The sequence below is a fragment of the Leopardus geoffroyi genome, chromosome D2, assembly GCF_018350155.1.
Source record: "Leopardus geoffroyi isolate Oge1 chromosome D2, O.geoffroyi_Oge1_pat1.0, whole genome shotgun sequence".
NCBI lineage: Eukaryota > Metazoa > Chordata > Mammalia > Carnivora > Felidae > Leopardus > Leopardus geoffroyi.
In genome coordinates this window covers 40,212,319-40,238,333 of record NC_059334.1, presented here as the reverse complement: position 1 = coordinate 40,238,333, position 26,015 = coordinate 40,212,319, and the positions used below count along the sequence as shown (strand labels likewise).

General features: G+C 44.9%; 2 protein-coding genes across 2 annotated transcripts in view; both read right to left on the bottom strand.

Moving 5' to 3' along the window:
• Positions 1–16,605, bottom strand: part of PRXL2A (peroxiredoxin like 2A) — a 47,785-nt gene extending 31,180 nt beyond the window's left edge. The window contains exon 1 of the mRNA XM_045437849.1: positions 16,508–16,605. The gene's annotated coding sequence lies outside the window, so the exon portion shown is untranslated. The remainder of the gene's footprint in view (positions 1–16,507) is intronic.
• Positions 16,606–17,524: 919 nt separating this feature from the next.
• Positions 17,525–25,997, bottom strand: DYDC2 (DPY30 domain containing 2). Its single transcript, XM_045437840.1, has 4 exons — positions 25,836–25,997; positions 21,630–21,786; positions 21,152–21,274; positions 17,525–18,034 (listed from the first exon to the last, which is right to left on the bottom strand). The coding sequence occupies exons 1-4, from the start codon at positions 25,973–25,975 to the stop codon at positions 17,900–17,902; spliced, it is 555 nt and encodes a 184-aa protein (XP_045293796.1). The 5' UTR covers positions 25,976–25,997; the 3' UTR covers positions 17,525–17,899.
• Positions 25,998–26,015: the final 18 nt, after the last annotated feature.

Genomic DNA, 26,015 nt, shown 5'->3' with positions numbered 1-26,015 from the left:
CAGGGGTCCTCTGCTCCGGCAGAACTGGCTCCTTTACCAGATCCAGACACGGTCCGTGCATTCCAACCTCTGCCTCTGTCTTCCTTTGCTCTTCGTTTCTAGAACTTCTTCCCCGGATCCCACCAAGGCCCAGGTCAATGTCACCCCCTTCTTGAATTCTTCCCTGACCTTCCCAGCAGGAAAGTACCTGTACTGGTGGTTGGCTTGTGTAGCTCTGGGCTATAATTAGCCATAAGGAAACTGGGTTGCCCTGTGTTACAGGGTCTTGCTAAATGTGTCCCCAGGGGTGGTGGAATGCAGGAGGCTCCAGGACCTGAGATAAGTGCTTCATCTTCCTCCAGGCACTTTGGAAAGTTCTCTGAACAAACGCCACAGTTCCCCTCTTCCCAGGGAGGTACCTTTGTGACTCAGTTTGTCAGCTATGGCAAGCCTTAGAGAAGAAAGAGCCTTTCCGGGGGATGTTGCATGGACCTTTCTAGCGGGCTGCAGGCTGTGTTCTCATTTATCCAATAAATGGCACCATGGGTGGTGGGCTTGGCTTCTCTCTGCACCAACTTGGGTACATGGGCCTGACCTCTGCCCCTCCATCCCCTGCCTGTGTTTACATCCAAAAGTCTCGGTTAATTTCCCTTTCCTACCTCCTCTGCAACTTCTCTTGCTTTGGATTCTCTCGAGACCTGCGGTTCCTCTCCTGATACGTGTTTCCAATCAGCTTTGAGTAATTATTATTTGCTGTATGATTTGCTCCGTGACTGGATTAGAAGTTCCCTGGAGACAAGGATTATGTTGGACTAATTTCTCTGTGTGCAGAGCCAAGCATGGTATGGACCCGTGCCAGGTATTGGATGGTTTTGTGTTATCTGTTACCACAGTGGCGACAGTAACTACCAATCGCCGTACACTCATGACCTGTCTGGCCAGCTGCCGCATTTTACATACACCGTCTCAGGAATCCTCACCTCAGCTCTGTCAAGAAAGCTTTACGGGGGTGCCTGGGGGGCTCAGTCAGTTAAGAGTTCGACTCTTGGGGCGCCTGGGTGGCACAGTCAGTTAAGCGTCCGACTTCAGCCAGGTCACGATCTCGTGGTCGGTGAGTTCGAGCCCCGCGTCGGGCTCTGGGCTGATGGCTCAGAGCCTGGAGCCTGTTTCTGGTTCTGTGTCTCCCTCTCTCTCTGCCCCTCCCCCGTTCATGCTCTGTCTCTCTCTCTGTCCCAAAAATAAATAAACGTTGAAAAAAAAAATTAAAAAAAAAAAAAAAGAGTTTGACTCTTGATTTTTGGCTCAGGTCTTTGTCTCAACGGTTTCCAGATCGGTCCCGTGGTGGGGGGCTTGCGCTGATAGCTCAGAGCCTGCTTGGGATTCTCTCTCCCTCTGTCCTCCCCCCTCCCCTGCTTGCATGCTTACTCTCTCTTTCTCAAAATAAATAAACTTCAGGAAAAACAAAAGAAGGCATTACTATCCTCTTTATTTTCAAAGGGTTTTTTTTTTTACATGTTTATTTATTTTTGAGAGAGAGAGAGAGAGAGAGACAGAGCATGAGCAGGGGAGAGGCAGAAAGAGACAGACAGAGAATCTGAAGCAGGCTCCAGGCTCTGAGCTGTCAGCACAGAGCCCGGCATGGGGCTTGAACTCGTGAACCGTGAGATTGTGACCTGAGCCGAGGTCAGATCTTAACCAACTGAGCCACCCAGGTGCCCCAAGCATTGCTATCATCTTAGAGAGGTTAAGTGATCTGGTTAAGGTCATAGTGCAAGGAAAACATAGAGATAGGGTTATAATTCCTCTGGAATTCATGGATAGGTGCACGGATGGCCAAATTAAACACACTCACAGACACATCATGGCTTTTGCAAAATTTCCGTCTCATGCCTGAAATCAGCCACGCAGCCTGAGGACAACTGGCCTCTGCCAGACGACCTGGCCTAGCATCCTGACATGGTCTGCCTGTGTGGGGTTTGCCATGGGTCCAGATCCAGGCTGGGGCTAATAATTTCATAAGCTACTGCCCTGTACAAGACGATCTGCACAGTGGCTTCGGTGCCTTCTCCAGCTTCATCTTCATGGTTGGCCTCAGTTTACTCTATAAACTCCAGGAGAGCAAGGGCTTTCCCTCCTAGGACAGTGCCTGCACCTGGGAGGTGTTCAATATATAGCCACTCTTATTTACAAGTTGCCCCTTCTATAGTAAGGTCTGCTCATAATTTCTTAAAAACATTTTGTTAATGTTTATTTATTCTTAAGAGAGAGAGAGAGAGAGAAAGCGTGAGCAGGGGAGGAGCAGAGAGAGAGGGAGACACAGAACTGAAGCAGACTCCAGGCTCTGAGCTGTCAGCACAGAGCCCAATGCGGGGCTCAAACTCATGAACTGAGAGACCATGACCTGAGCTAAAGTCGGACACTTAACTGACTGAGCCGCCCAGGCGCCCCTCTACTTATCATTTATTTTTTTATTTTTTTAGCGTTTATTTATTTTTGAGAGAGAGAGACAGGGCACAAGTGGGGGAGGGCAGAGGAAAAGGGAGACACAGAATCCGAAGCAGGTTCCAGGCTCTGAGCTGTCAGCACAGAGCCCCAAGCGGGGCTCGAACCCGCGAACCGTGAGATCACGACCTGAGCAGAAGTCGGACACTTAACCGACTGAGACACCCAGGGGCACCTACTTAATAATTTCTTAATGAGAAATACAGAGGCTAAAGCAGGGACATTTTACGCAAAATTAAGTGGTAAAGAAACCTCCATGGAAATAAATACAAAAAGGAAACCGGTCTGCAATCCATCAAAGATCTGTTCATCTAGGCCTGGTTCTTTGTATAAGCAGACACGTGGGCCAGATCAGAATCCCCGCTGAAAGACCTTTTAGAAGAAAGTTTGTGAAGTGCTTCTGACACCCCATGGCTGTGGGAGGAAACACAGGCTGGGGCTTTTGTCAGCACAAAGGGGAGAATGGTGAGGGCGTGGCAGCGACAGTAATATCACAACTACGGGTTTATTCATTTATTATTTATTTATTTATTTATGATTTGTCTTTAGATCTTATTTTTGTAATGTTTATTAATTTTTTAGAGAAAGCTCACATCAGCAGGGGAGGGGCAGAGAGAGAGAGAGAGAGAGAGGGAGAAAGAGAGAGAGACAGTGCATCTGAAGCGGGCTCTGTGTGGACAGCAGTGAGCCCGAGGGGGAGCTCGAACTCACAGAACCCTGAGATCATGACCTGAGCCAACGTCAGAAGCTCAACCACCCAGGCGCCCCACAACTACAGGTCTAAAATTACCTGAGTTTAGCATAACAACAACAACAACAGTAAGGGCAACAGCAGCTGATATATTATGCAGGAGTTCTTATGTGCCAGGCACACTACTCTGTGTGCTATATGTGAATTAACTCATTTCAGTGTCACTGGGGCCAGTGGAAGCCAGAGGTGGATGTTCGCAGGTCGAATAACCAGAGACTGACTTCTTGACAATGAGACCTCTGAAGGGACTATGACTTGTAGGAAAGAGAAGCTTTAGTTAATGGTGGTTACATTAGTGACCACAACGGTAGCCATGGGCAATGGATAATGGCCATTGCAGAGGCCGTTATAATAATTCAAAGGGCAGCGTTATGACAAGAGAACAGTTTCAGGGGGTCATCCCTGTATTTCAGTGGAGTAACAGTTCACTCCTGATTACGTTCAGAGGAATAGGTAACCAGCTAAACTGAAGAATGGGGTAATCTCCGTCCATAGAGACGGACGTTCCCCAAAGTTGCAGGTTGAGAAGCTGAAACAGAGAGGAGGAAGGCCTGCTGAGCCTCTGACATGTACCAACAGGTTCACAAGACCACGGGGGAGGACACCAAACAGTGTGACATTGGATGGATTCAGTCTCCCCAGGAGAGAAATGTGACACCACAACGAGCAGGCACATGAAAATCTCAATAACCAGAGAGGTCAGTTCTCCACCCAGAGAAAGGACTGGTAGAGAAAGTAGCCAGAAAAATTACCGTCCCATTCTGGAGGCTGGTGCAGAAGAATCCTGTGGCAACACAAAGACTGGAGAACGGAGCATCCCATCAAACAGTCATGGAGAAGGCTAAGGTTATAAATGCATGTTTCAGGGATGCCTGGGTGGCTCAGTCAGTTAAGTGTCCGACTTCCGCTTAGGTCATGATCTTGCAGTTTGTGAGTTCAAGCCCCACATCAGGTTCTGTGCTGACAGCTCAGAGCTTGGAGACTGTTTGGGATTCTCTAAATCTCTGGCCTCCCCCAGCCTCTCCCCCTGCTCTCTCTCTCACTCTCTTCTCTGTCTCTGTCTCTCTCTCACACACACTCACTCTCTCTCAAAAATAAAATAAAAACATTCAAAAAAAAATAATGTATATTTCAGACCTCTAAAAGTAAAGAAATTGAACTGCTTAGATTCATATGGATAAATTTTACTTTTTAAAAAAAATAAATTTTATTTTCCCAGTGGAAATATTGCCTTATTTCTTTTTAATTTTATAAAGCATTCATAAAGAAGTTTAAGTGATACAGAAAAGTACTCAAAACATAAAAATTCAGCAGCGATCCTATCGCTCAAATGAGCGTCTTTCTATATAGTTCTCCCTGCGCAGACACATAAACATATGCCCTGAGATAATACATTTGCTATGTCATGACATATGTTTCTACATAATTGCTTTTAATGGCTGAATTAGAGTCATAGCGGAATGTTTTCGTGATGAATTCGGTAATGCGACTTGTTCTTTCTATCTACTTATTTGAAATACACAAGATATTAAACACCAAAACAAAGCCCTCTTTTTGTGATCCTCTCTTAAAATTGTCAGTCTATGTTTCTATGTGTTCTCTTTTGTTCTGTGAAGTTATTCAGGAAATGTTCCTATCTTTGTTTTACGAAAAAGTTGCATGCTAAGCATAGTGGAACCTGGGACACAATACCGCGTTCTGCCAGTCACCTAAAACAAAACCCTTAGAGGGGAAAGGTGGGCAGGCAGGGCTTGGAAGAGTTCCCTAAACCTGGAGCCCCTCCCCTGCACCTCTGTCCCGTCCCCATCCTCTGATACTGCCCCCTGGTGGTGCAGATGGGCAGTCAAACTTGTGCCTGGCAACGTCTAGTCTGTCTTTTCCTCCTTTTTCCCTTCACTTGGGTACTAGAAGGACACTAATCAGACAGGAGCAAGAAATACTAAAAGAGAGAGAAGCTTTATTTGTAGTTATGTAGATTCTGAGCCTTATTTCATGAGTTTTGGAATAAGGTAGAAGAACCCGATCCTTTTATAGCATCTTTTCAAACCCCACATCTTTCTCTCCCCCCACCCCATCTCTGTCTCTCTCACGCTCACACACACACACACACACACACACACACACACACACACCCCATATGAGCATTTAACCATGCTACCTCATTCCCCCTATTGGTGGGCATTCTCATTGCTTTAGGTTTTTCATTATTATAAACACATTTTGCTGTACAACTTTGTACCTACATCTTTACACATCTTGATAAATTAACAAGCTCTTTCTCATGCCTCACTTCCTTTGTAGGAGCAGAGGGACTGCCGGAGGCATAAAGTGACAAGAAGTTCTTTTCTCTACTGCTACCAGAACTCCCCAAAGGCTCAGAGCTCTGCCTTGGGATTCTGGTGAAGTTTCAGCCCTTGGAGGTGGCCGTGGAGGTGGAAGGGAGGAATGGTTGGTGGCAGGTTCCTTCAAACCATTCTTTAGAGAGCAGAGGGAGCAAATTCACTGAGCAGGAGAGATACTACATGGCATCGTATGTGTGCTGACATATCACTAGGGATGACAAAAATAATCTAGGGAAGGGTCTGAACTAATCAGTGGAATAAGCGAGACCACTAAAATATGGGTAATCACTTTTAATTAGTAGTTTTTAGAGGCCATATTGAGCTGGAGAAACGTGGCCCATAGGTACTGTTTATTGAGCACTTATGTATGTTGCCTCATGGAAACCCCAAAAGGACTTTACCTGGGAAAGCTTACAAGCATCCTAATTCCAGGGGAGTCAGGCATCTGGGGCACAGAGAGATTAAGTAACTTGTTCACGGCCATGTAGCTAGTAAATGCGTGCCAGGGCTTGGATTTATACCCAGTCTTGCTGAACCTAAAATTCTGACCCTTGATCATTATGTTATGCTTCTTTCCATTAAAAAAAAATTCCTTGAGGAGAAAATCAAGTAGAAATGGACCGATCTCATTATCAATTCTCTGTTGTTGTTGTTGTTTCCAATCTTCATTGAGATAAGGGACTATACGCCGCTCATTTCCTTATTAGGTACCCATATAGTTAATTACTTTTTCCTTGAAAAATTTTTTTTACCTTTTATTTAATTTTGAGAGACAGAGAGAGAGAGAGCACGAGCTGGGGAGGGGCAGAGAGAGAGACACACACAGGGAATCTGAAGCAGGCTCCAGGCTCTGAGCTGTCAGCACAGGGCCCGACACGGGGCTCGAACCCACAAACCATGAGATCATAACCTGAGCCAAAGTTGGAAGCTTAACCCACTGAGCTACCCAGGCAGGTGCCCAGTCACTTACTTTTTCTTCTGGAGTTTCTGAAGTATTTGATGCACCTTTAGACTTGATGTTTTGTTACATTTTTTGTTGATAACCTAGGGAGAAACAGTTTCTTAGATGATGTCACCATCATTCTTCATGTCTAAGGAGTATCACTTAACCACAGTGGAAAAGTGATGGTTGCCTATAAAATAACCGCTTTTGAGAAGGAATTTGAATCAGAGTGGGGGGGATATGACGAGCAGTCCAGTTTTCATGAACAGCCTCCAGGGAACGTAGCTCTTGTTATGGAAACTCCTGGTGAAGTGTGGCTGGATTTTTCTATCTCTTCTCGCTGATGCCTTTTACCTCCGACACCCACCTCTCCTGAGAGGCAATTTGGTAACATCCCCTCTCAGCTCCCGACTTGTTTCTGAAGGCAGAAACGTTTTGGGAACTTCATCCCTTTTTAAAGGGAAGTCTTTTAGAATCATTCTTTCAGTGCTGCCTCCTGATTGACCTTGTTCTTTGACGCTGACTTTCATTTTTGTTGGCTGAGAGGTATCGTCTTGGTTGATCTTAGTCTGGAGTTGTCTCTCGTGAAAACCTTTTTTTGAAAGTTTTTATTTAAATTCCAGTTAGTTAACATATAGTATAATGTTAGTTTGGGATGTACAATATAGTGATTCAACATGGCCGTGCAACACCCTGCACTCATCATGACCAGTGCGCTCCTTAATCCCCATCACCTCTTTCACCCCCCCCCCCCACCTCCCCTCTGGTAACCATCAGTTTGTTCTCCATAGGTGAGGGTGTTTCTTGGGTTGCCTCTTTTTTCCCTCTTTGCCCATTTGTGTTGTTTCTTAAACTCCACATACGAGTGAAATCATATGGTATTTGTCTTTCTCTGACTGACTTATTTTGCATAGCACTCTACTCCCTAGCCCCATCCATGTCCTAGCAAACAGCAAGATTTCATTCTTTCTTTATGGCTGAGTAATGTTCCACTGTGGGTATACACCACATTTTCTTTATCCATTCACCAGTCGCTGGACCCTTGGACCGTTGCCATAATTTGGCTGTTGTAGATCTTGTGAGAACTTTCAAAAAGACTATTTTTGAAGTACTAAAGGCAAGCGGATTAACCTTGAAGTGGCGGAAGTTCTTCATGCCTTCATGGCTCTGTAGAAAAGGGTCATAGAAAACTGAAGGAAGAGCTCCCTCTACAGCTTTAGCTTGGGTAACACTCTACAGAGTTTGCACTTCAAGATGACATCTGTGGGAATATGTGGTCTGGACTTCTTTTACCTTGGTTACCTGATTTTCCTGAAAAAAGATTAATTGAGATCATGGAACTTTTTTTTTTTATGTTTATTTATTTATTTTGAGAGAGACAGGGAGGGGCAGAGAGAGAGAAGGAGAGAGAGAGAGAGAGTATCCCAAGCAGGCTCTGCACTGTTAGCGAAGAGCCTGATGTGGGGCTCAAACTCACAAACCACAAGATCATGAGCTGAGTCCAAATCAAGAGTTGGATGCCGAGCTGACTGAGCCACCAAGCACCCGTCATGGAATTTTCGTAGGAGAGGCAATTTGCTGAGCACTTTCTCCTGAAGGGTTTCAGGCAGACAGCATTGTGAGCTCAGTGTCAGCTCAGACTTACTTCAAACTATTCCCTATTCCTAAGACATTTGATCCTGGCTATCTTTCTCTAAAGATTTTTTTCCCTTTGGTTAATGTTTTCCAGGGAACTTCGCTGAGTTGGATCCTCTCCATAGATTTTCTGACAACATATGCTGGGGAGAATTGTCCTGGCTCAAAATATTCATTACTTGTTCCTCTTCTAAAGAATTACTTGAAAGATTTTTATCCTGACTAATCTTATACTTGAAACTTTTAATCTCCAGATGGCATTATTTGACCAGACTTATCCACTAATATTTGTGGTGACATTTGCTGAAGAACTTGTTCTTTATTTAGGATTTTTTATTTAGTAGTTTGACCCATGACAATGATAATTCTTTTGATATTTTGTTCCAAAGGGATATAGAGATGAATAGTAACATGTCTGAATTCATGTCAGGATATTGTGCTACAGAACCTGTAAACTTGTTACTCCTGAAGAGTAATCCCAAGACACTTTGCCCTTATACATTGGTTTAATTCCTCCTGATGTCCGGATTTGCTTAGTTTTATCATTTCTCAGTGATTCAACAAACCATCTTTCAAGCAAGCCTCTTTTGAGGTTTTGTTCTAAACATCTTGATGGTTGGGTGTTATTTTTCTGTATGAACTTTCTGAATATCTTCTTTTCTGGACAATCCTATGCCATTTTCTCTGTAATTACGTCCTGAATGGGACACTGGGAATGCTTCTTCCAGACCAGAATTTGGGGGAGGGAAGTGGATTTCTTTCTGGATTTCTATTAATTGGATTCAGCTGCTCCTGAATAGACTTGTAAGAGATCATGTCTTTGTCACGGTCTTTTCTACGTGATTGCCTCCCTGAAGAAGCTGCTGGGGGAACTGGGTCTCAATCACATTTGCCCTCTGATGAGATGTCCACTGATGTCACTTGAAGGATGTGCCCCAATCATCTCTTTTTAAATTTTTTTAATTTTTAAAAATGTTTTTATTTATTTTTGAGACAGAGTGCGAGTAGGGGAGGGGAAGAGAGACAGGGGGAGAGAGGACTCAAAGTGGGCTCTGTGCTGACAGGAGCAAGCCCGATGCGGGGCTCGAATCCACGAACCATGAGATCGTGACCTGAGCTGAAGTCAGACACTCAGCCAACTGAGCCACCCAGCTGCCCTCAATCATCTCTTTTTTAAAAAATATGAACTATACACACACACACACACACACACACACACTCTACTTTTTTATTTTAAGTAGGCTCCACATCCAATATGGGGCTTGAACTCATTACCCGAGATCAAGAGTCACATGCTGTACCCACTGAGTCAGCCAGGTGCCTCCCCCCACCTAAACACTCCTTTTTGAAGAGGCTTGTCTTGAATATCTTTATCCAAGGATCTCAGGCCTCCAAGGGTCCCTCCTGGGCTACTTATTTGGTGGCTAATTTTATTCATGGAATCTCTTTATTCAGCAACTGATTTTTGAGGAGTCTCATAAACACTGATTTTATGCACTGATTGTGACAGTGATGAATATTGAGGAATTTTTCCCTGGCTAACTTTTCTCATAAAGTTGCTTTCTTTTGGTCATTATTCATGAAGGTTTTTTCCCTTGGTCAGGCTCATCTGTAGAATTTATCTCCCCTGGTGATAATTCTTGCAAAGTCTCTTCTCAGCTATTTGCATCCATGTAGTTTCAAATGATCTGAAGATATTTTATTCTGGCCCATTATGGTTCTGGAATATGTCCCCAGCGGTGACTTTTTCAGAGAAGGGTGGGGAACGATTGTGGTCTGGCTGAAAATAGCCATGGGTTTTACCATTAGAGGCCATGATTTGTCATCAATTTCTCCCTTCTTGGCATTATGTGTGGATTTTTCTTTTCTGGTGCCTCTTATGGAGCAAATTTTGTGCCAACAACCCTTATCTCTGAACTGTACTCTCTTTGATTGTTCCAATTCACTTTGCCTAAACTTATCTGCAAGTGTGGTATTTCTGGACAATGATATCTTTGGATCCTGTTTTATTCCTGAAAGTTGCCTTTTTGGACAATGGCAACCAAAGAATTGTTTTCTTTTCTAACCATTTCTTTGGAAGGGGGTATCTTTTGACCATGACTCTAGAGAAGACTCAAGAAACCCCATCTGGTGCCAGCATGACTTTTGACCATGGCATCCAAAGGTCTAATTTCTGGGAACACTAACTGAGATTCTCTTCTTTCGGTGACATTCAGACTTGCCTTTTGCTGAAAGGCCTCAGAAGTTTCTTCTTGACAAACAGAACTCAAACATGAAAGCAGAAAGACCTGAAGGACTTTCCCTCTACTCATATGACTCAGCTGTAAGCTATCCCTGAGGAGCTGTTGGCTCAAGTATTAAACAGTCTTCATACAAATCATAAATTTTAATCCTATTATGAAAACCACTCACCGGTGTTTCTTTGTTGACAAGCATCTTCTTCTAGCTACATTGTTAGTTAAAACTTATATTAACTTATATTAATACTTATATTTTCATTTTCATGTTCCAACCATATCTAGTTGTGACATCATAGCTTTTGTGTTTGTTCTCCAAAAGCCATTCTTCTCATTCTCTTTCCAAAGAGAGAAGAGGGGTGTTTATTTCCCCCATAGGATATTATTCCACCTTTTGAAAAATATTTACAATCTATGGAAAAATATAAGAATGATATCACTAAGTACGAGTTACTCAAAAGAATGTTTTCACTGGAAGATGTTACTCTATCATTGGGAAAAGCTTTAACTTATGGACCTTATCACTTTCATGGTTATAAGTGGCTTTAAAGGATCTAACCTGGATTTTTGAAGTATCCTGTTTGGGATTACAAATGCTTAGAGCGTTGGTTAATTTTGGGTGATAATCAAGACAATAAAATATACATGAGTGAGCTTAAATGCTTCTGGATAACAATGATCATTTGAAAGCTTTTTGAAGGTTTCATTTCATCTACGAGGTAAGAAAAAGACTGTAATTGACTTGGAGCAAAAGGTCCACGGACAGGGGATTAAACTTCCTTTATCAGTAGGTGTGAGGCAGCACAGCCTGGCAGTCAAGTGTGTGAGCTCCTGATAGACAGACCCGAATGCCACCTCCTGGCTGTCTGACCTTGAGTCAACCACTAATCTCTGAGCCTTAGTTGTTTCCTCAGCCATAACATGGAGATTATTAAAGCGCCCAACTCGGGGAGGGGGTTCCTGAGAGTGTTGAATGAGATAATGTAATCAAGCCCTTAGCATAGGGTCTGGCACATATTAAATATCCAGCATAAGTCAGATAGTATTCTTGAGAACCAAGATAATGCTTTTTAAAGTATGTTTCTTTCTTTAAACACAGGTGAAGGAATAAACTTAAGGGGTAAGTGGAAATTCGCATATTCCCTTTAGAAAGTATAGAAAGTCTGAGTGAGATCATATGGCATTTGTCTTTCTCTATTTTTGCTTAACATTTTCTTCTGGTTCCATCCATGTTGCAAGTGGCCGGATCTCATTCTTTTTTTTATAGCTGAATAATATTCCATTGCATATATCTATACCCCATCTTCTTTATCCATTCATCTCCTCATATATGGAATTTAAGAAACAAAACAGGGGCGCGTGGGTGGCGCAGTCGGTTAAGCGTCCGACTTCAGCCAGGTCACGATCTCGAGGTCTGTGAGTTCGAGCCCCGCGTCAGGCTCTGGGCTGATGGCTCGGAGCCTGGAGCCTGTTTCCGATTCTGTGTCTCCCTCTCTCTCTGCCCCTCCCCCATTCATTCTCTGTCTCTGTCTGTCCCAAAAATAAATAAAACGTTGAAAAAAAAAATAAAAAAAAAATAAAAAAATTTTTTCTTTTCTTTCTTTTTTTTTTTTTTAAATGTTTTATTTTTATTTTTGAGACAGGGGGAGACAGAGCATGAACTGGGAAGGGTCAGAGAGAGAAGCAGATACAGAACCTGAAACAGGCTCCAGGCTACAAGCTGTCAGCACAGAGCCCAACGCGGGGCTCGAACTCATGGACCGCGAAGTCATGACCCGAGCCGAGGTCGGACGCTTAACCGACTGAGCCACCCAGGTGCCCCTTAAAAAATTTTTTTAATGTTTATTTATTTTTGAAAGAGAGAGGCAGAGTGTGAGTGGGGGAGGAGCAAAGAGAGAGGGACACAGAATCCAAAGCAGGGTCCAGGCACAGAGCCCAACACGGGGCTCAAACCCACAAACCCTAAGATCATGACCTGAGCCGAAGTCCGATGCTTAACCAACCGAGCCACCCAGGCTCCCTGGGAATGGTTCTGATTTCAAAGTCACTTCAAAATCAAACATTACGGGGTGCTTGGGTGGTTTAGTCAGTTAAGCAACTGACTTGGGCTCAGGTCATGATCTCGCGGTTCGAGAGTTCGAGCCCCGTGTCAGGCTCGCTGTTGCCAGCACAGAGCCCACTTCGGATCCTCTGTCTCTCTCTCTCTCTGCCCTTCCCCCACTTGTGTGCCCTCCCCCCGCCCCCATATCTCAAAAATAAATAAACATAAAAAAAATTTTTTTTTAATCAAGCGTTGTTTTGGAGCAAATTTACTCAGCCCCTTAATTTCTTAATTTCTCCCTAAGCAAATAAAAGCTGGGGTCCATTCTAGACTTCTTCCCACTCACTGTGGATACCTCCTCCCCAGCATCTCTCAAATCCAGCCCTTTTCCTGCACCTGAGCCCCTCCAGCAGTTTCTCCACACAAACCCTGCTGATGCTCTAGTGAGTACTCACTCCTGCCCCTGTGCCTTTGCACGTGCCCTTCTCCCAATCTCCATGTCTTTCACCTACTGTCATTTCTGCCACCATCTCTCCCTGCACTGGGCTTACTGTCTGTGGTCATTGAACGCCTCCTCTGCCTGAATTACTGCTGCTGCCGGCCATAGCTGCCCTAAGAGGGCGACAGGACAGGTGAAGAGAGGTGCCAACCACAAGAACTAGGAGGCAAGGAAGTCACGGCTGCCTCTCTTCAGGTTAGTCTTCAGTTGCTCCCTAAAAGCAAAGCCAGCTTGGTCAGAGGTGGGATACATAATGTCACCTTAGTGAGAGAGGCGAGAAAGACCATACACCCAGTGAAGGCATCGAGCTTCCTCTAGAGAATGTGTCCATCAGAGAGAGGCAGCACAAGCATTGGCAGTGACCTCCAGGCACTGCCCTGGGGAGAGGGAAGGGACTTGGCCATTTTATTTTGCCACTCAGTCCCTGGGCAAAACAAGCTTTTGGTAAAGCCTGTGAGACTCTGGTCACCTGTCTTGACTTTGTCCTGGGCTGTGGACTAGGGCCATCTCTGTTGGGAGAGGGATAAGTCAGGTTGCAAGCCCGTTCCCTTAACCAGTTGATTTCCAAGGCTGCTTTTTTTTTTTTTTTAATGCCATGTTTATTTATTTTTGAGACAGAGAGATAGCGAGGAAGCAGCAGAGAAAGAGAGAGAGAGAATCCCAAAGAGGATCCATGCTGTCAGCACAGAGCCTGACACAGGACTCAAACCTGTGAACCATGAGATCATGACCTGAGCCAAGATCAAGAGTTAGACACTTAACCGACTGAGCCACTGAGGGGCCGCTCTGAGGCTACTCTTCTGAGGGCGGTGTTGATGAGTGAGGTCGGGCCCTCACTCTGGAACCAAACCGTTGGGGGGGTTTGAACACTGGCTCTCCCACTTCTAGCCACATGGACTCAGGCAGGCTACCTGTCTCTGTGCTTCCGTTTCTTTGTTGGTAAAATGGGGATAATAATGGTGTGTATTTGCAAAACACGTATCTGATTAGGGGTCAGTATCCGGAATATCTATACAGAACTCTACTGTTTTTCACATATCAGATGGACAGAAAATTAAACTAAAATAACCAGCTCAGTGTGGCAAGAGTATGAAGAAATGGCCGCTTTGAAAAAACATTTTTTTAATGTTTATTTATTTTTGGGAAAGAAAGAGCATGAGTAGTGGAGGGGCAGAGAGAGAGGGACACAGAACCTGAAGCAGGCTCCAGGCTCCGAGCTGCCAGCACAGAGCCCGACGCGGGCCTCGAACTCATGAACTGCAAGATCATGCATGACCTGAGCCAAACAAAGTCAGCCCCTTAACCGACCAAGTACCCAGGTGCCCCAAGAAATGGCCACTTTGAAATGGGAGTGTATGTTCGTCTAGCTTCCTAGGTGGCAATTAGGCAAAACTGATTGCAATTCAACATAAAAGATAACGTTTTCTTTTTAAAATAAATAAAAACCAAAGTACATTATTGGGATAATTTAGGACATTTGAAAATGGAGCGTAGGTGAGAAGTGTATCAACTATTAAAAAATTTGGGGCGCCTGGGTGGCGCAGTCGGTGAAGCATCCGACTTCAGCCAGGTCACGATCTCGCGGTCCGTGAGTTCGAGCCCCGTGTCGGGCTCTGGGCTGATGGCTCAGAGCCTGGAGCCTGTTTCCGATTCTGTGTCTCCCTCTCTCTCTGCCCCTCCCCCGTTCATGCTCTGTCTCTCTCTGTCCCCAAAATAAATAAACGTTGAAAAAAAATTTTTTTTAATTAAATGGTTTATTTTGAGATACTTAGAGATGTGCATGCAGTTGAATGAAATAATATAGAGATCCATGGATTCTTTACCTAGTTTCCCCAAATAGTAACATCTTGCAAAACTATTGAGCCATGCTATCGACACTGATACAACCAACCAATCAGATTCAAGATTTCTCCAGTTGACTTGTACTTGCCTGTAGGTGTGTTTAATTCCAAGCGATTTTTTTTCAGATGTGCAGGTTTGCGGACCTACTACCGCAATCAAAATACGAAACAGCTCCATCAGCACAAAAACCCCTCTTGTTGTTTTTTTATAACGACATCATCCCTCCCAAACCCCTGCCCTAAGCCATGGCAACTGCTAATCTAGCCTCCACCTTTGTGGGGTTATTTATAAATGAACCATAGAGGCTGCTACCTTTTGGGATTAGACATAATTTCCTACAAGCTTTTGTACTCGGCATGATTTCTCTTCAGATTCGTCCAAGTTGTTCGGGTATCACTAGTTCGCTCCTTTTTAATTTTTTTTTTTAAGGTTTATTTTTGAGAGAGACAGAGACAGAATGAGAGTGGGTTGGGGCAGAGAGAGAGGGAGGCACAGAATCCGAGGCAGGCTCCGGGCTCTGAGCTGTCAGCACAGAACCCGACGCGGGGCTTCAACCCACGAACCTCGAGATTGTGACTTGAGCCGAAGCCGGAGACTGAACCGACTGAGCCACCCACGCGCCCCAGTTCATTCCTTTTTATTGCTGAGTAGTATTCTGAGATACGGATGGACTACGGTTTAACTGTTGACCCATTGAAAAACATCTGGGTTATTTCCAGGTTTTGTCTACTGTGAATAAAGCTTTTATAAACATTCACATACAGGTTTCTCTATGAATATAAGTTTTTGTTCCTCTGGGACAAGTGTCCAAGAGTACAAATGCTGGCTTATGTAGCAACTGTACGTTGAGTTTTTTTTTTTTTTTTTTTTAATTTTTTTTTTTCAACGTTTATTTATTTTCGGGACAGAGAGAGACAGAGCATGAACGGGGGAGGGTCAGAGAGAGAGGGAAGCACAGAATCGGAAACAGGCTCCAGGCTCTGAGCCATCAGCCCAGAGCCCGACTCGGGGCTCGAACTCACGGACCGCGAGATCGTGACCTGGCTGAAGTCGGACGCTTAACCGACTGCGCCACCCAGGCGCCCCAACTGTATGTTGAGTTTTATTAAAGACTGCTACACTGTCTTCCAGAGTAATTGTACCACTTTACATTTCCAGGAGCAAAGTATGAGTGAGTTGGGTTTTCCTCATCCTCACTAGTATTCAGTGTTGTCACTATTTTTTAACTCTAGGTATCCTGACAAATGTGAGGTGGTGCATCACTGATTTTTTTTAAATTTATTTATTTATTTTTGAGAGAGAGAGAGAGAGAGAGAGCAAGTGGGGGAGGGGCAGAGAGAGAGGGAGACAGAATCTGAAGCAGGCTCCAGGCTCTGTCAGCACGAAGCCCGATGAGGGGCTCGAATTCACTAACCGTGAGATCATGACCTGAGCCAAAGTTGGACGCTTAACTGACAGAGCCACCCAGGCGCCCCCAAGTATCTTTCAGTTTAGCAATCTATAAATCTATCAGCAGAGATGTTCTAAGATATGTGTATGGGAAAGTTCATTGTAACAATTTTCTGGTAACAAAATGACAACAACAAAAAAAGCCAAACTTGGAAACAGTGCAAAAAAAGATTAGTAGGGATTGATTACACTTTCATGGGCCAGGAACGTGATCACATACTGGGGCTAAATAACGGTCAAAGGCAAAAGTATGGAATCCCTTAAAGCAGACAAAAGTTACAACTCACCTCACATGGGCTGTGATGTCCAAGGGACAACCACTCCCAGGCAGAGGACTTCACCTTCCCACTGGGGAGCTGCAGATCCCATCCCATCCACCGAGGATTCCACTGCGTCCTCTACAAAGCTCTCTTTGCTTCTGTGTGTGGGTTTTTGGATCCTCTGGCTTTTTCCCAGCTACTCTGGAAAGTGTGGCTGCATGTCTACCCACCAGGTGCAAATTTGAAGTAATGACCTCACCACCTGCTTTACTCAAAGACTGAGTGGGTCAAGGCCACTCCCAAGTTTCCCAGGTCTGCCCTCTGTGATAAAGTCTGACTCCACTTTTTGGTGTCTGACTGCCGACAGCTTTTAGGTTTCAACTCTTCCCCTTCCCCACTGTGCCCCACATCTGGGCAAACTGATAAACTCAGGTGCCCCCAACTTTGGCACAGCGGGAGTTTCAAGCCACACAAGCCTCTCCCTGAGGGCGGAACTCCTACATGGGTCCACCCCTAACTACACTATAAACCCCAAGCCAGTCTCCCCTTGTTGTCTCAAGCCATTTTCAAGCGAGCATGGGAAGCCTGTCCTCTTCTTCCCCAAAAGCCTCATCGTGGAAGTGGGCACACCGAGCTCTACTGTCATTGGAGCTGTTTTAAAATACCTGTTGTCAGTGACATGGGTATGCTCTAGGACACGTGTAAACACTCGGGGACCTGACTGCAAAATTCATCTAAAGTCAAGACACGGGGCTCCTGCATGGCGCAGTTGGTTAAGTGTCCAACTTTGGCTCAGGTCATGATCTCACAGCTCGGTTCACGCCCCGCATCGGGCTCTATGCTGACAGCTCAGAGCCTGGAGCCTGCTTTGGATTCTGTGCTCCCTCTCTCTCTGCCCCTACCCTGCTCGTACTCTCTTTCTCTCAAAAATAAAATAAACATAAAAAAAAATTTTAAGTCAAGACACGAACACACAAAATGGATGTTTTTACTGTCTAATCTAAAAAAAAAAAAAAGATAAATCAAGGGAAAAAAGTCTTTTGGTTACTTATTTGAAATCCTCATGAGTTTATTTTATCCTGTCAGTAGTTGAAATGTTTACATGATTAAGGGGTTTTCATGGCTATCAGAACAGAACTTTGGCTGGAGAGTCCCTGCAGACACCCCCCTCCACAGTCCCTCAAATTTTGGTTTAATTCACACAGTTACCATCTTCTGGTCAGAGCCCTAGCTGGCCCCTTTCTGAGCTTGTAGCTTTGAGAGAAGCATCATGAGAATCAGCCACCTTTTGATACCTTAAGGAGATTTGGAGCCAGGATGCATTCTGGGAGCAATTTTATGCCGAAAAGCCTAGGAATTTATCTCTTGTGGAGTTTCAACACTGCAGTCAGCCTGGCCAGATGTCTCTCAAGAAGGAATCTATTGAGGCATTCCGGGAACCATATTGGAAGTACCTGGCAAAGATTCTTGCCTCAAGCCATCCTTCTCAACGGGTTTTGTGTTCTCTTGTATGAATACAGTCTTCATTGTGGAGTTAGCTACAGATACCAGTGGCTAAACAAAACAAAAAAGGAAAAGAGTTCATTAGCAGAGATTAAAACACACTCAATATGCCAAGAACACAACACTGCCATTTTCATGTCCAAGACTAATAACAAAATTAAACAGATCTGCTCTCACAAAGTATAAAACAAATCAGATAGGATCGGGATGATTCACCAATAATTTCACTGCCTGCCAGAACAAAACTCAACACCATTTAAAGGAAAACTACATAATCTAGGCTCCCTACTAAGTATCATCTACAATGTTCAGCACATAAGTAATAATTACTAGACATACATATCATAATCTAGGGAAAAAGTACGTAATAGAAAGAGCCCTTAAAATGACAAAGGGCTTAAAACACTTATCACAAATATTGTCAAGATTGAAAAAATAAATTCAGTCTCAGTGACCTATGACACAGTATCAAACCGTCTGGCATCTATTGACTGCCGTCCCATGAGATTGAAAAGATCCTTCCAACTTCAAAGTGCTATGCGTCTACACAGCAAATCTATGTTTTTTTGTTTTTTGTCTTTAAAGACAGAAAACATGGGGTGGGGAGAGGAGCAGAGGGAGGGAGAAGAATCATCTTTTTTTTTTTTTTTTAATGTTTATTTATTTTGAGAGAGAGAGGGGTACGAGCAGGGGAGGGGCAGAGAGAGAGGGAAAAAGGATTCCAAGCAGCGCACAGCCCAACACCGGGCTCCATCCCGCAAACCCTGAGATCATGACCTGAGCCGAAATCAAGAATCAGGCTCAACCGACTGAGCCACCCAGGCGCCTTGCAAATCTATGTATTGATTCCATAAAAATGTAATTATAAAACATTTGTATGGCCACATCTCTATATACAAAGGGATTGTTTTCCAACATAGAAACAGAATTATGGTTTACTTACTTAAAACTACCTCAGCTTAATAAGGAGAAATACAAGGGCAACTTTTGCTAGCTTTCCTTTAGGCCTGACTCAAATACTACCTTCTCTTGTCACCTCTTCTTGATGGCTATAATTGGCTATGATCTCTACCACACGCAGTGCTGTCTGTACTCCTCTTTTTGACGCATCGACTGGACCGGGAATATTCAATCTGGGGCACTCAAAGGCTTTCTAAGGTATATGCAAGCGATCATGGTTTTAAGATAGTAAGGTAAGTTTAGCAAAGCTTTGAGTACGTGCACAAAAGCCCCATCGGCAGGCCTGCTGAAATCTTATTCCACTCCTCCTGGGCCTATTTGAGACCAGATTTCAGAGTACTAGTGACTCAAAATCTGAAAATGATCAGTAGCCAGGAATAGCCTGCCATTTGCCTTGAGCCGGTGAGAAACAAGAACTTAGAATTTCATCTTATTTGAGGTATCTCCACTTCTTTGCCCTCTCTACCCAGCTCCTTCAATTCATACTCTGAGAGCAACTTGCTTGTGGATGATGTGGCTCTTCAAGGGAAGCGTTGTTTCCCGATCATCACTGGGTCTCTCTACTTCCTTCTAACAAAGGGCATCACTTTCCATGATCATGATTTGCACACGCATTCTTCCTTGAAACTGAAAACTTGGCACTTAGTCCTGGCATCATGCTGACTCCCCCGCCCATCTTCCCTCACAATCACCTTTGTCTCACACTTGGCAAAAGAACAGCATACCTTTTACTCATCTAAATCTTGCAAAGGAATATTGCTACAGGGTGTCATAGCTCCTGCACACAACACAATGGGATGATTCAAAATATTCATGTGAGCAAAGTGTTCTTTAATAAAGGCATCCTAAAACCAGGGTGGAGTTTTGGAAGTCTTTCCCTGCCTTATATATTCATATTTCTATTAACAGGGAAGCGTGATGTTAGAAAAGGATGAGGAGGGCGGTAAGGGGATGACAGCTCCGGCTTCACAACCTCCCCACTACCATCTCCCAGCAACTGCTCAAAGAATGAAATGTTCCCCGGGGCATCTGGGTGGCTCAGTCAGTCAAGTGTCGGCTATTGACTTGGGCTCAGATCATGATCTCGCAGTTTGTGAGTTCGAGCCCCATATCGGGCTCTGTGCTGACTGCACGCAAAGCCTGCTTGGGGATTCTCTCTCTCTCTCTTTCTCTGCTCTTCCCTACTCGTGTGCTCTGTTCTCTGTCAAAATAAATAAATAAGCTTTAAAAAGTTAAAAAAAAAAAAAAAGAAAAAGAAAAAGAATGAAATGTTCCTGAGTGAGAGTTCCTTTGGACTATTGACAAACAGGAGTATGAACCTACCTTTCTTTTGACTTGATTTACCTTTAAAACATCCAGACTTAAAAAAATAAACCTATTAATGATGAGGAGAGCTGAGCATATTAGCCTAAGTGTATGTAAGCTAAATAGTTTCATGTCTCTTCATCAAAGGTGGCTTTGGAAACCAGCAAAAGCTAGTGGATTGTACAAAACTGCACTAAAGATTTTAACACACAGGATACGGTGAGAGGTGGAAAGACGTCAGATATCAAGCCCAGTAAGTCAATTTCCTATCCAGCTGTCACGCACTTTGAAGAAAGCGCAAAACAGGCACAAGATGTTTTTCAGAAGATTATGGCAAAAATCTCGGGAGATAAAAGATAAGCTTGGCAGACTAATGAACATACAGCTGTTTCCAGCTACAAGAAGGTAACAATTTATGACCAGTATTAAAGCATCACAGAGAAGGCATCTGTGGTTTGATACATAAATAGGTAGTTCAGAGCAAATAAAATACTTAAGTAAATAGTACATAATGAATACAATAGTGTACTTGAAGTATATACTGATAACCATATTTGGTTTCTGGAATGCTGAATAATACTTGAAAAGGGTTCAAAGGATCCTGTAAGGAAACATATTTGTTCTAAGTGAGAGCAGATTTGTTTTTAAATCTGATTTTTTAAAACCAGTAACATCTAAGGTATTTCCTGAAATCTAAAATGGAATTGCCTTTAAACACTTTCTTTTTTCGTTGACAAGGATTGCCAATAAGACGGGTTTATATATAAACATATGAATAAGGAGGGAAAGGTAGGCTTACAGGAGCCGTGATGCACTTTGCACTGGGGCCTAGAGGACTTACAGATTTCCAGAAATCCATCACTGGGATGCATACACCCCCGCTGCTGAGCTCCTTCTCCCTGCCTGGTGACACTTATCATAATTCTGTTGAATCTCACACTCTTCTTGCTTCAGCATTTCTGTCATCTCGGTTTCTTTGAGGCTATTATCATATTCTTCCTTCTGCCGGATCTTCTCTCGGCTATCCTGGGGTGATACGAGAGCTCAATCAGGTCAGTCCCTGGGAAGCCTGTTCGAATAGGCCTGCCCTCGCTGGGATAGACCACAGACTCGGGTCCTGTAGGCCTCTGAAACTCGCTCCTGTAACTAGCTTTTGCCTGCTGGTACCTCCAAATCTACCAATTCCACAACCCCTCTGAGTTGGATTCCTTCTTCAGCCCCCAGACGCCCCAGACTTCAAGAATATCTGGGCCCAAGCGATCTCCCAGGTTGAATAAACCAAGAAGCCTTTTGGGCTAGCTCTGGAGTCCTGCTTTGGATTTCAAATTTCCGTGAGAAAGCTGAGAAGCCGTCCCCAAGACGACTCAGTGCACACACACACCTCTTCTTTTGCTCTAGAGGTATTCCTGTAATGATAAAGCCAGTGAGCCAGGTACTCTATGGGGTCACTGGGCCGAACCTTCGCCACCTCTGCCAGTGCCTGGCCCAGGCAGGTTCCAAAGCACCTCTTCAGGTAGTCCGTTTCCATCCTTGTGGGCCTGGGAAACATCAAAGCAGAGTCACGCTACTTTGTGAATTTGATCTGATTTTAAAGATAGACACGTTCTAATCAATTCGGATTCATTTCGGGATAACCCTGAGATTCTTTGGGATGCCACCCCTCCCAAAAGAGCCAATAAATACATATTTGCCTATCGTTCTTATATTCAAATGGACTTTAAAAGCTCTCCAGCTGTCTTAAGTCAGATAATAATAGATCCTGGGGGTCATCAGGCCCGAGAGGAGCTTGCTTTATTGGTGATTAGGGGAGGCTAAGGTCTCCATTTACCCCCATGTCTCTACCCTTGAGTAGGGAGGAAATAACTGAGCAGGCAGGCAGGAGGCCCCAAGAGCGGCTCTAAGGACCCAGCAAGCTGTGCTATTGAGAGCTTGGAAGCTACAGTCATCTGTGACACAGATAAGACAGACTTATTTATTTCACAAGGGACCACTGAGAAGCCCTGGGGAGGAGAGGAAGGGAACAAGGCAGGTGCCACAGCTACCCATAGTCAGGGCCCTGCCAGCACTTAATACAATATTCTGCTGTCTAGTGCTCAAGCAAGAAACTGCATGAGCTTGAGTTAATGCCCCGGTATTTGCTATTAGTCAGATTTCAAGAGCTGGGGGCCGTGTAGGCTGAGTCCGATCATAAGTTAGGGATGGCAGTGTAGTGTAGCAGTCTGAACACAGGCTTCGGGAACAGACAGACCAAGTTCCGGTCCTGGTGCCGCTATTTATTAGCTGTGTGATCTTCAACAATTCACCCGGTCTCTCTGAGCCTCAATTTTCTCATCTGTAGAACAGAATAATAAACGTATGTGCCTCATAATTGTGGGGATTAAAAGAGATAATAAGTACATGTAAAGCACTTAGCTTGGCACACAGGAAGTGTTTAATAAATAGTAGCTATTACAGTGGAAGACTATAACATAAAAGTAGATAGACTGACACCTGGCCTATTTCGGACCAACTCTGTATTTCTGAAGTTTACATATCTTATGTCCCAAAGAGCAAATAATAAAGTGAATAATATTTTTATCTTATTTTTTTAATGTTTTATTTATTTTTGAGAGAGAGAGAGAGACAGAGTACGAGCAGGGGAAGGGCAGAGAGGGGGAGACACAGAATCCGAAGCAGGCTCCAGGCTCTGAGCTGTCAGCACAGAGCCCGATATAGGGCTTGAACTCGTGAACCACGAGACATGACCTGAGCCAAAGTTGGATGCTTAACCAACTGAGCCACCCAGGTGCCCTGAGATAGGGCAAGTTCTAAAAGTAGAATGTCAACTAATAAACATAGAAGGAATAATGGAGTATTTAAAAAATCAACATTTGGGGCGCCTGGGTGGCGCAGTCGGTTAAGCGTCCGACTTCAGCCAGGTCACGATCTCGCGGTCCATGAGTTCGAGCCCCGCGTCGGGCTCTGGGCTGATGGCTCAGAGCCTGGAGCCTGTTTCCGATTCTGTGTCTCCCTCTCTCTCTGCCCCTCCCCCGTTCATGCTCTGTCTCTCTCTGTCCCAAAAATAAATAAACATTGAAAAAAAAAATTAAAAAAAAAAAAATCAACATTTTGGGGGCACCTGGGTGACTCGGTCGGTTAAGCGTCTGATTTCGCCTCAGGTCATGATCTCATGGTTTGTGGGGTCGAACCCTGAGTCAGGTTCTGTGTTGACAGCTCAGGGCCTGGAGCCTGCTTCGGATTCTGTGTCTCCCTCTCTCTCTGCCCCTCCTCCACTTGCACTCTGTCTCTCAAAAATGAATAAACGTTAAAAAAAATCAACATTTTGTACCCATCACAGTATAACTTCATCAAGCCGAAACATCAGTGAGTGCTAAAATTCAGTGAATATTTGATAAACAGAATATTCATATAGTCTCAAAGTTACTCCTCACAATTTGTGTATTAATTCCAAAAGGAAATACAAGAACTTTACAGTGACGAGACCTGCCCAATACAACTTTAATCAAGCGATCTAAGTAAACATCACTAGTAAAGGGATAAAGTGACATCATGTGTCTCCTGATGCGATGCACTTCTTAGTGGGATAAAATACATTTCTGTGGATCCTGCCCAAAATGCAAACCTCAAATCTAATTGAGGAAATAACAAACAAAGCCAAGTTGAGAGACAGTCTGCAACTGGCCTTTACTCTTATAAATGTCAAGATCTTGAAAGACAAAGAAAAGAGGAGGGACCATTCCAGAGCAAAGAGGCCTACACAGACCTAACAACCGCACCGAACACATGATTCTGGATTGAATCTGAACCAAAAAAAAAAAAAAAAAGAATTTCATAATTCTTTTGAATTATGTTGTTGGGGAAACTAGATAGGAATTGGACGTTGCATAATAGAAGTGTATCAAGGTTAAATTTCCCGGTTTTGGCCATTGAGATGTGAGTAAGAAAATGCGCTTTTTCTTAGGAACTACACAGTGTAGTAGGTCTGAATAACGGCTCCCCAAAGCGCCTAAGTCCTAATACCAGAACCTATGGAAGAGGTTACCTTCTGTGGCAAAAGGGGCTGTGCGGGTGTGATGAAGTTAAAGATTTTGATTTGGGAAGACGATACTGGATTATCCAGATAGGCACACTGTAATCCCAAGGGTCTTTATAACAGGAACACGCTAAGGTCAGACAGGGAACATGGTGTGATGGCAGAAGTTGAGGGCAAAAATGTGATGTCATTCAGGAGCCAAGGAGTGTGGGTAGCCTGTGAAGCTGGAAAAGGCAAGGAAACGGATTCTCCCCTGGGGCTGCAGAAGGAGCCAGCCCTGCGGACGTGTGGGTTTTAGCCCTCTTAAGACTCATTTTGGATTCTGGCTTCAAAAACTCTAAGAGAATAAATGTGTGTTTAAAGCTACTAAGTTTGGGATAACAGTGGAAGGTGGGGGTGGGGGTACGAGGTGTTCTACCTCTGTTAATGTGCGGCCCACCTGAACCAATGCACCTGGATAAACTATCTTCTACACCCTTTACTCAAAGTTCGGTCCGTGATCTGCAGGACTGCATCCCCTGGAGGCTTGCTGGATCGCAGATTCTCAGGTCCCACCCCCTACCTCCATAGTCAGAGTCTGCATTTTAGCAAAATCCCCAGGTGATTCTGTTACAGCCCTCCTTTGCTTTCACCACTGGAGAGCTGCCAGAATCACCAACTCTGCATTCCGGGACCAGTCTCTCCGCAGGAAAGGAGGGGCAAACCCTTTCTGGAGTGAGCATCTGCTGGACACTGCACCTTTTCAACAATGGTCTCAATGAAATAGGAGACCTGACAGTTACAAGGACTTGCTGCAAAGGCAGTAGAGCCAGAAAAACAGAACCACCGTGTGAGCCCTAGGGAGGGAGAGGCCAAAGGGACGCCTTTCGCAGCCCTCTGTCCACAAACTCAGGGCACACTTATCAAGGGGGAGGGGCTCTTTTTCCCAGAGCTCCTCTGAGGGTCTGCTTACACTGCTCGTCCTTGCTCACGGCCTTGCAACTCAGTCGGCATAGAGACGGTCTTTGTTGACACTCTTCCCAGTGCTAAGCACACAGTAGGTGCTCAGGAAATATTTCTTGACTTAATCAGTGAGGGCCCTGGCGCGTGCTAGCTTAGGCAAGAGCCCAAGCTCCTGTCCATCTGTCAGTGCCCCGTCTGCTACTTACTGCCTCAACCAACGTTTGGTGAGGCTTCCCCTGCCCAGCACTGCCCAACATAAATTAAAACAGAACCTGGGAGACGCTAGCAGAGCGCTGTGCCCAAACCACTAGGCCTGGGAAGACTGCAATGGCTCCGCAATGGCGTAGGTCGGAAGGCTTCCCGGAGGTGGGAGCGCCTGAGCTGGTTCTGATAGGAACCAAGCAGAGGTCACCGGCACTCGCAAAGGTGCGAAGCTGTGAAAACATCGGGGCCGTCGAGCTACCGCGATTGTCTCCTCTGGCTGGGGGCTGTAGGGGTTTCCCGCCCTTGGGAGACAGGTCTCTCCCAGGGAGCGCGGGCCCGTCCGCCGCTCCACTCCTCTTCTCGGCCTCCCGTTCCTCCCAGCCTGCAGGTTGCAAAGTATAGGCTCACCTACGGCGGCGCTCCCCCCTCTGCGTGGCGCCCCCGCCACACCCCGCGCGCGCCTTCTGCGCCCCAGTCTCGCGCACGCTCCTCTCCGCCGCGAGCTCGCTCCCCCGCCCACCAGCCCGCTGGCGCCCGGACTCACCCATCCCGGGAGCCCCCGCGCACTGCCGCGCGTGCCCCGCGCCC

What these genes read in the sequence shown, in the direction of transcription:
- DYDC2 (XM_045437840.1), bottom strand. Translation starts at nt 25,975, where the DNA reads ATGGGTGAGTCCGGGCGCCAGCGGGCTGGTGGGCGGGGGAGCGAGCTC. An exon ending in AGGGGGGAGCGCCGCCGTAG is followed by an intron (nt 21,787 to 25,835) that starts GTGAGCCTATAC and finishes GATGTTTCCCAG; the next exon opens with GCCCACAAGGATGGAAACGG. An exon ending in ATTATGATAAGTGTCACCAG is followed by an intron (nt 18,035 to 21,151) that starts GCAGGGAGAAGG and finishes TGTTTTGTTTAG; the next exon opens with CCACTGGTATCTGTAGCTAA.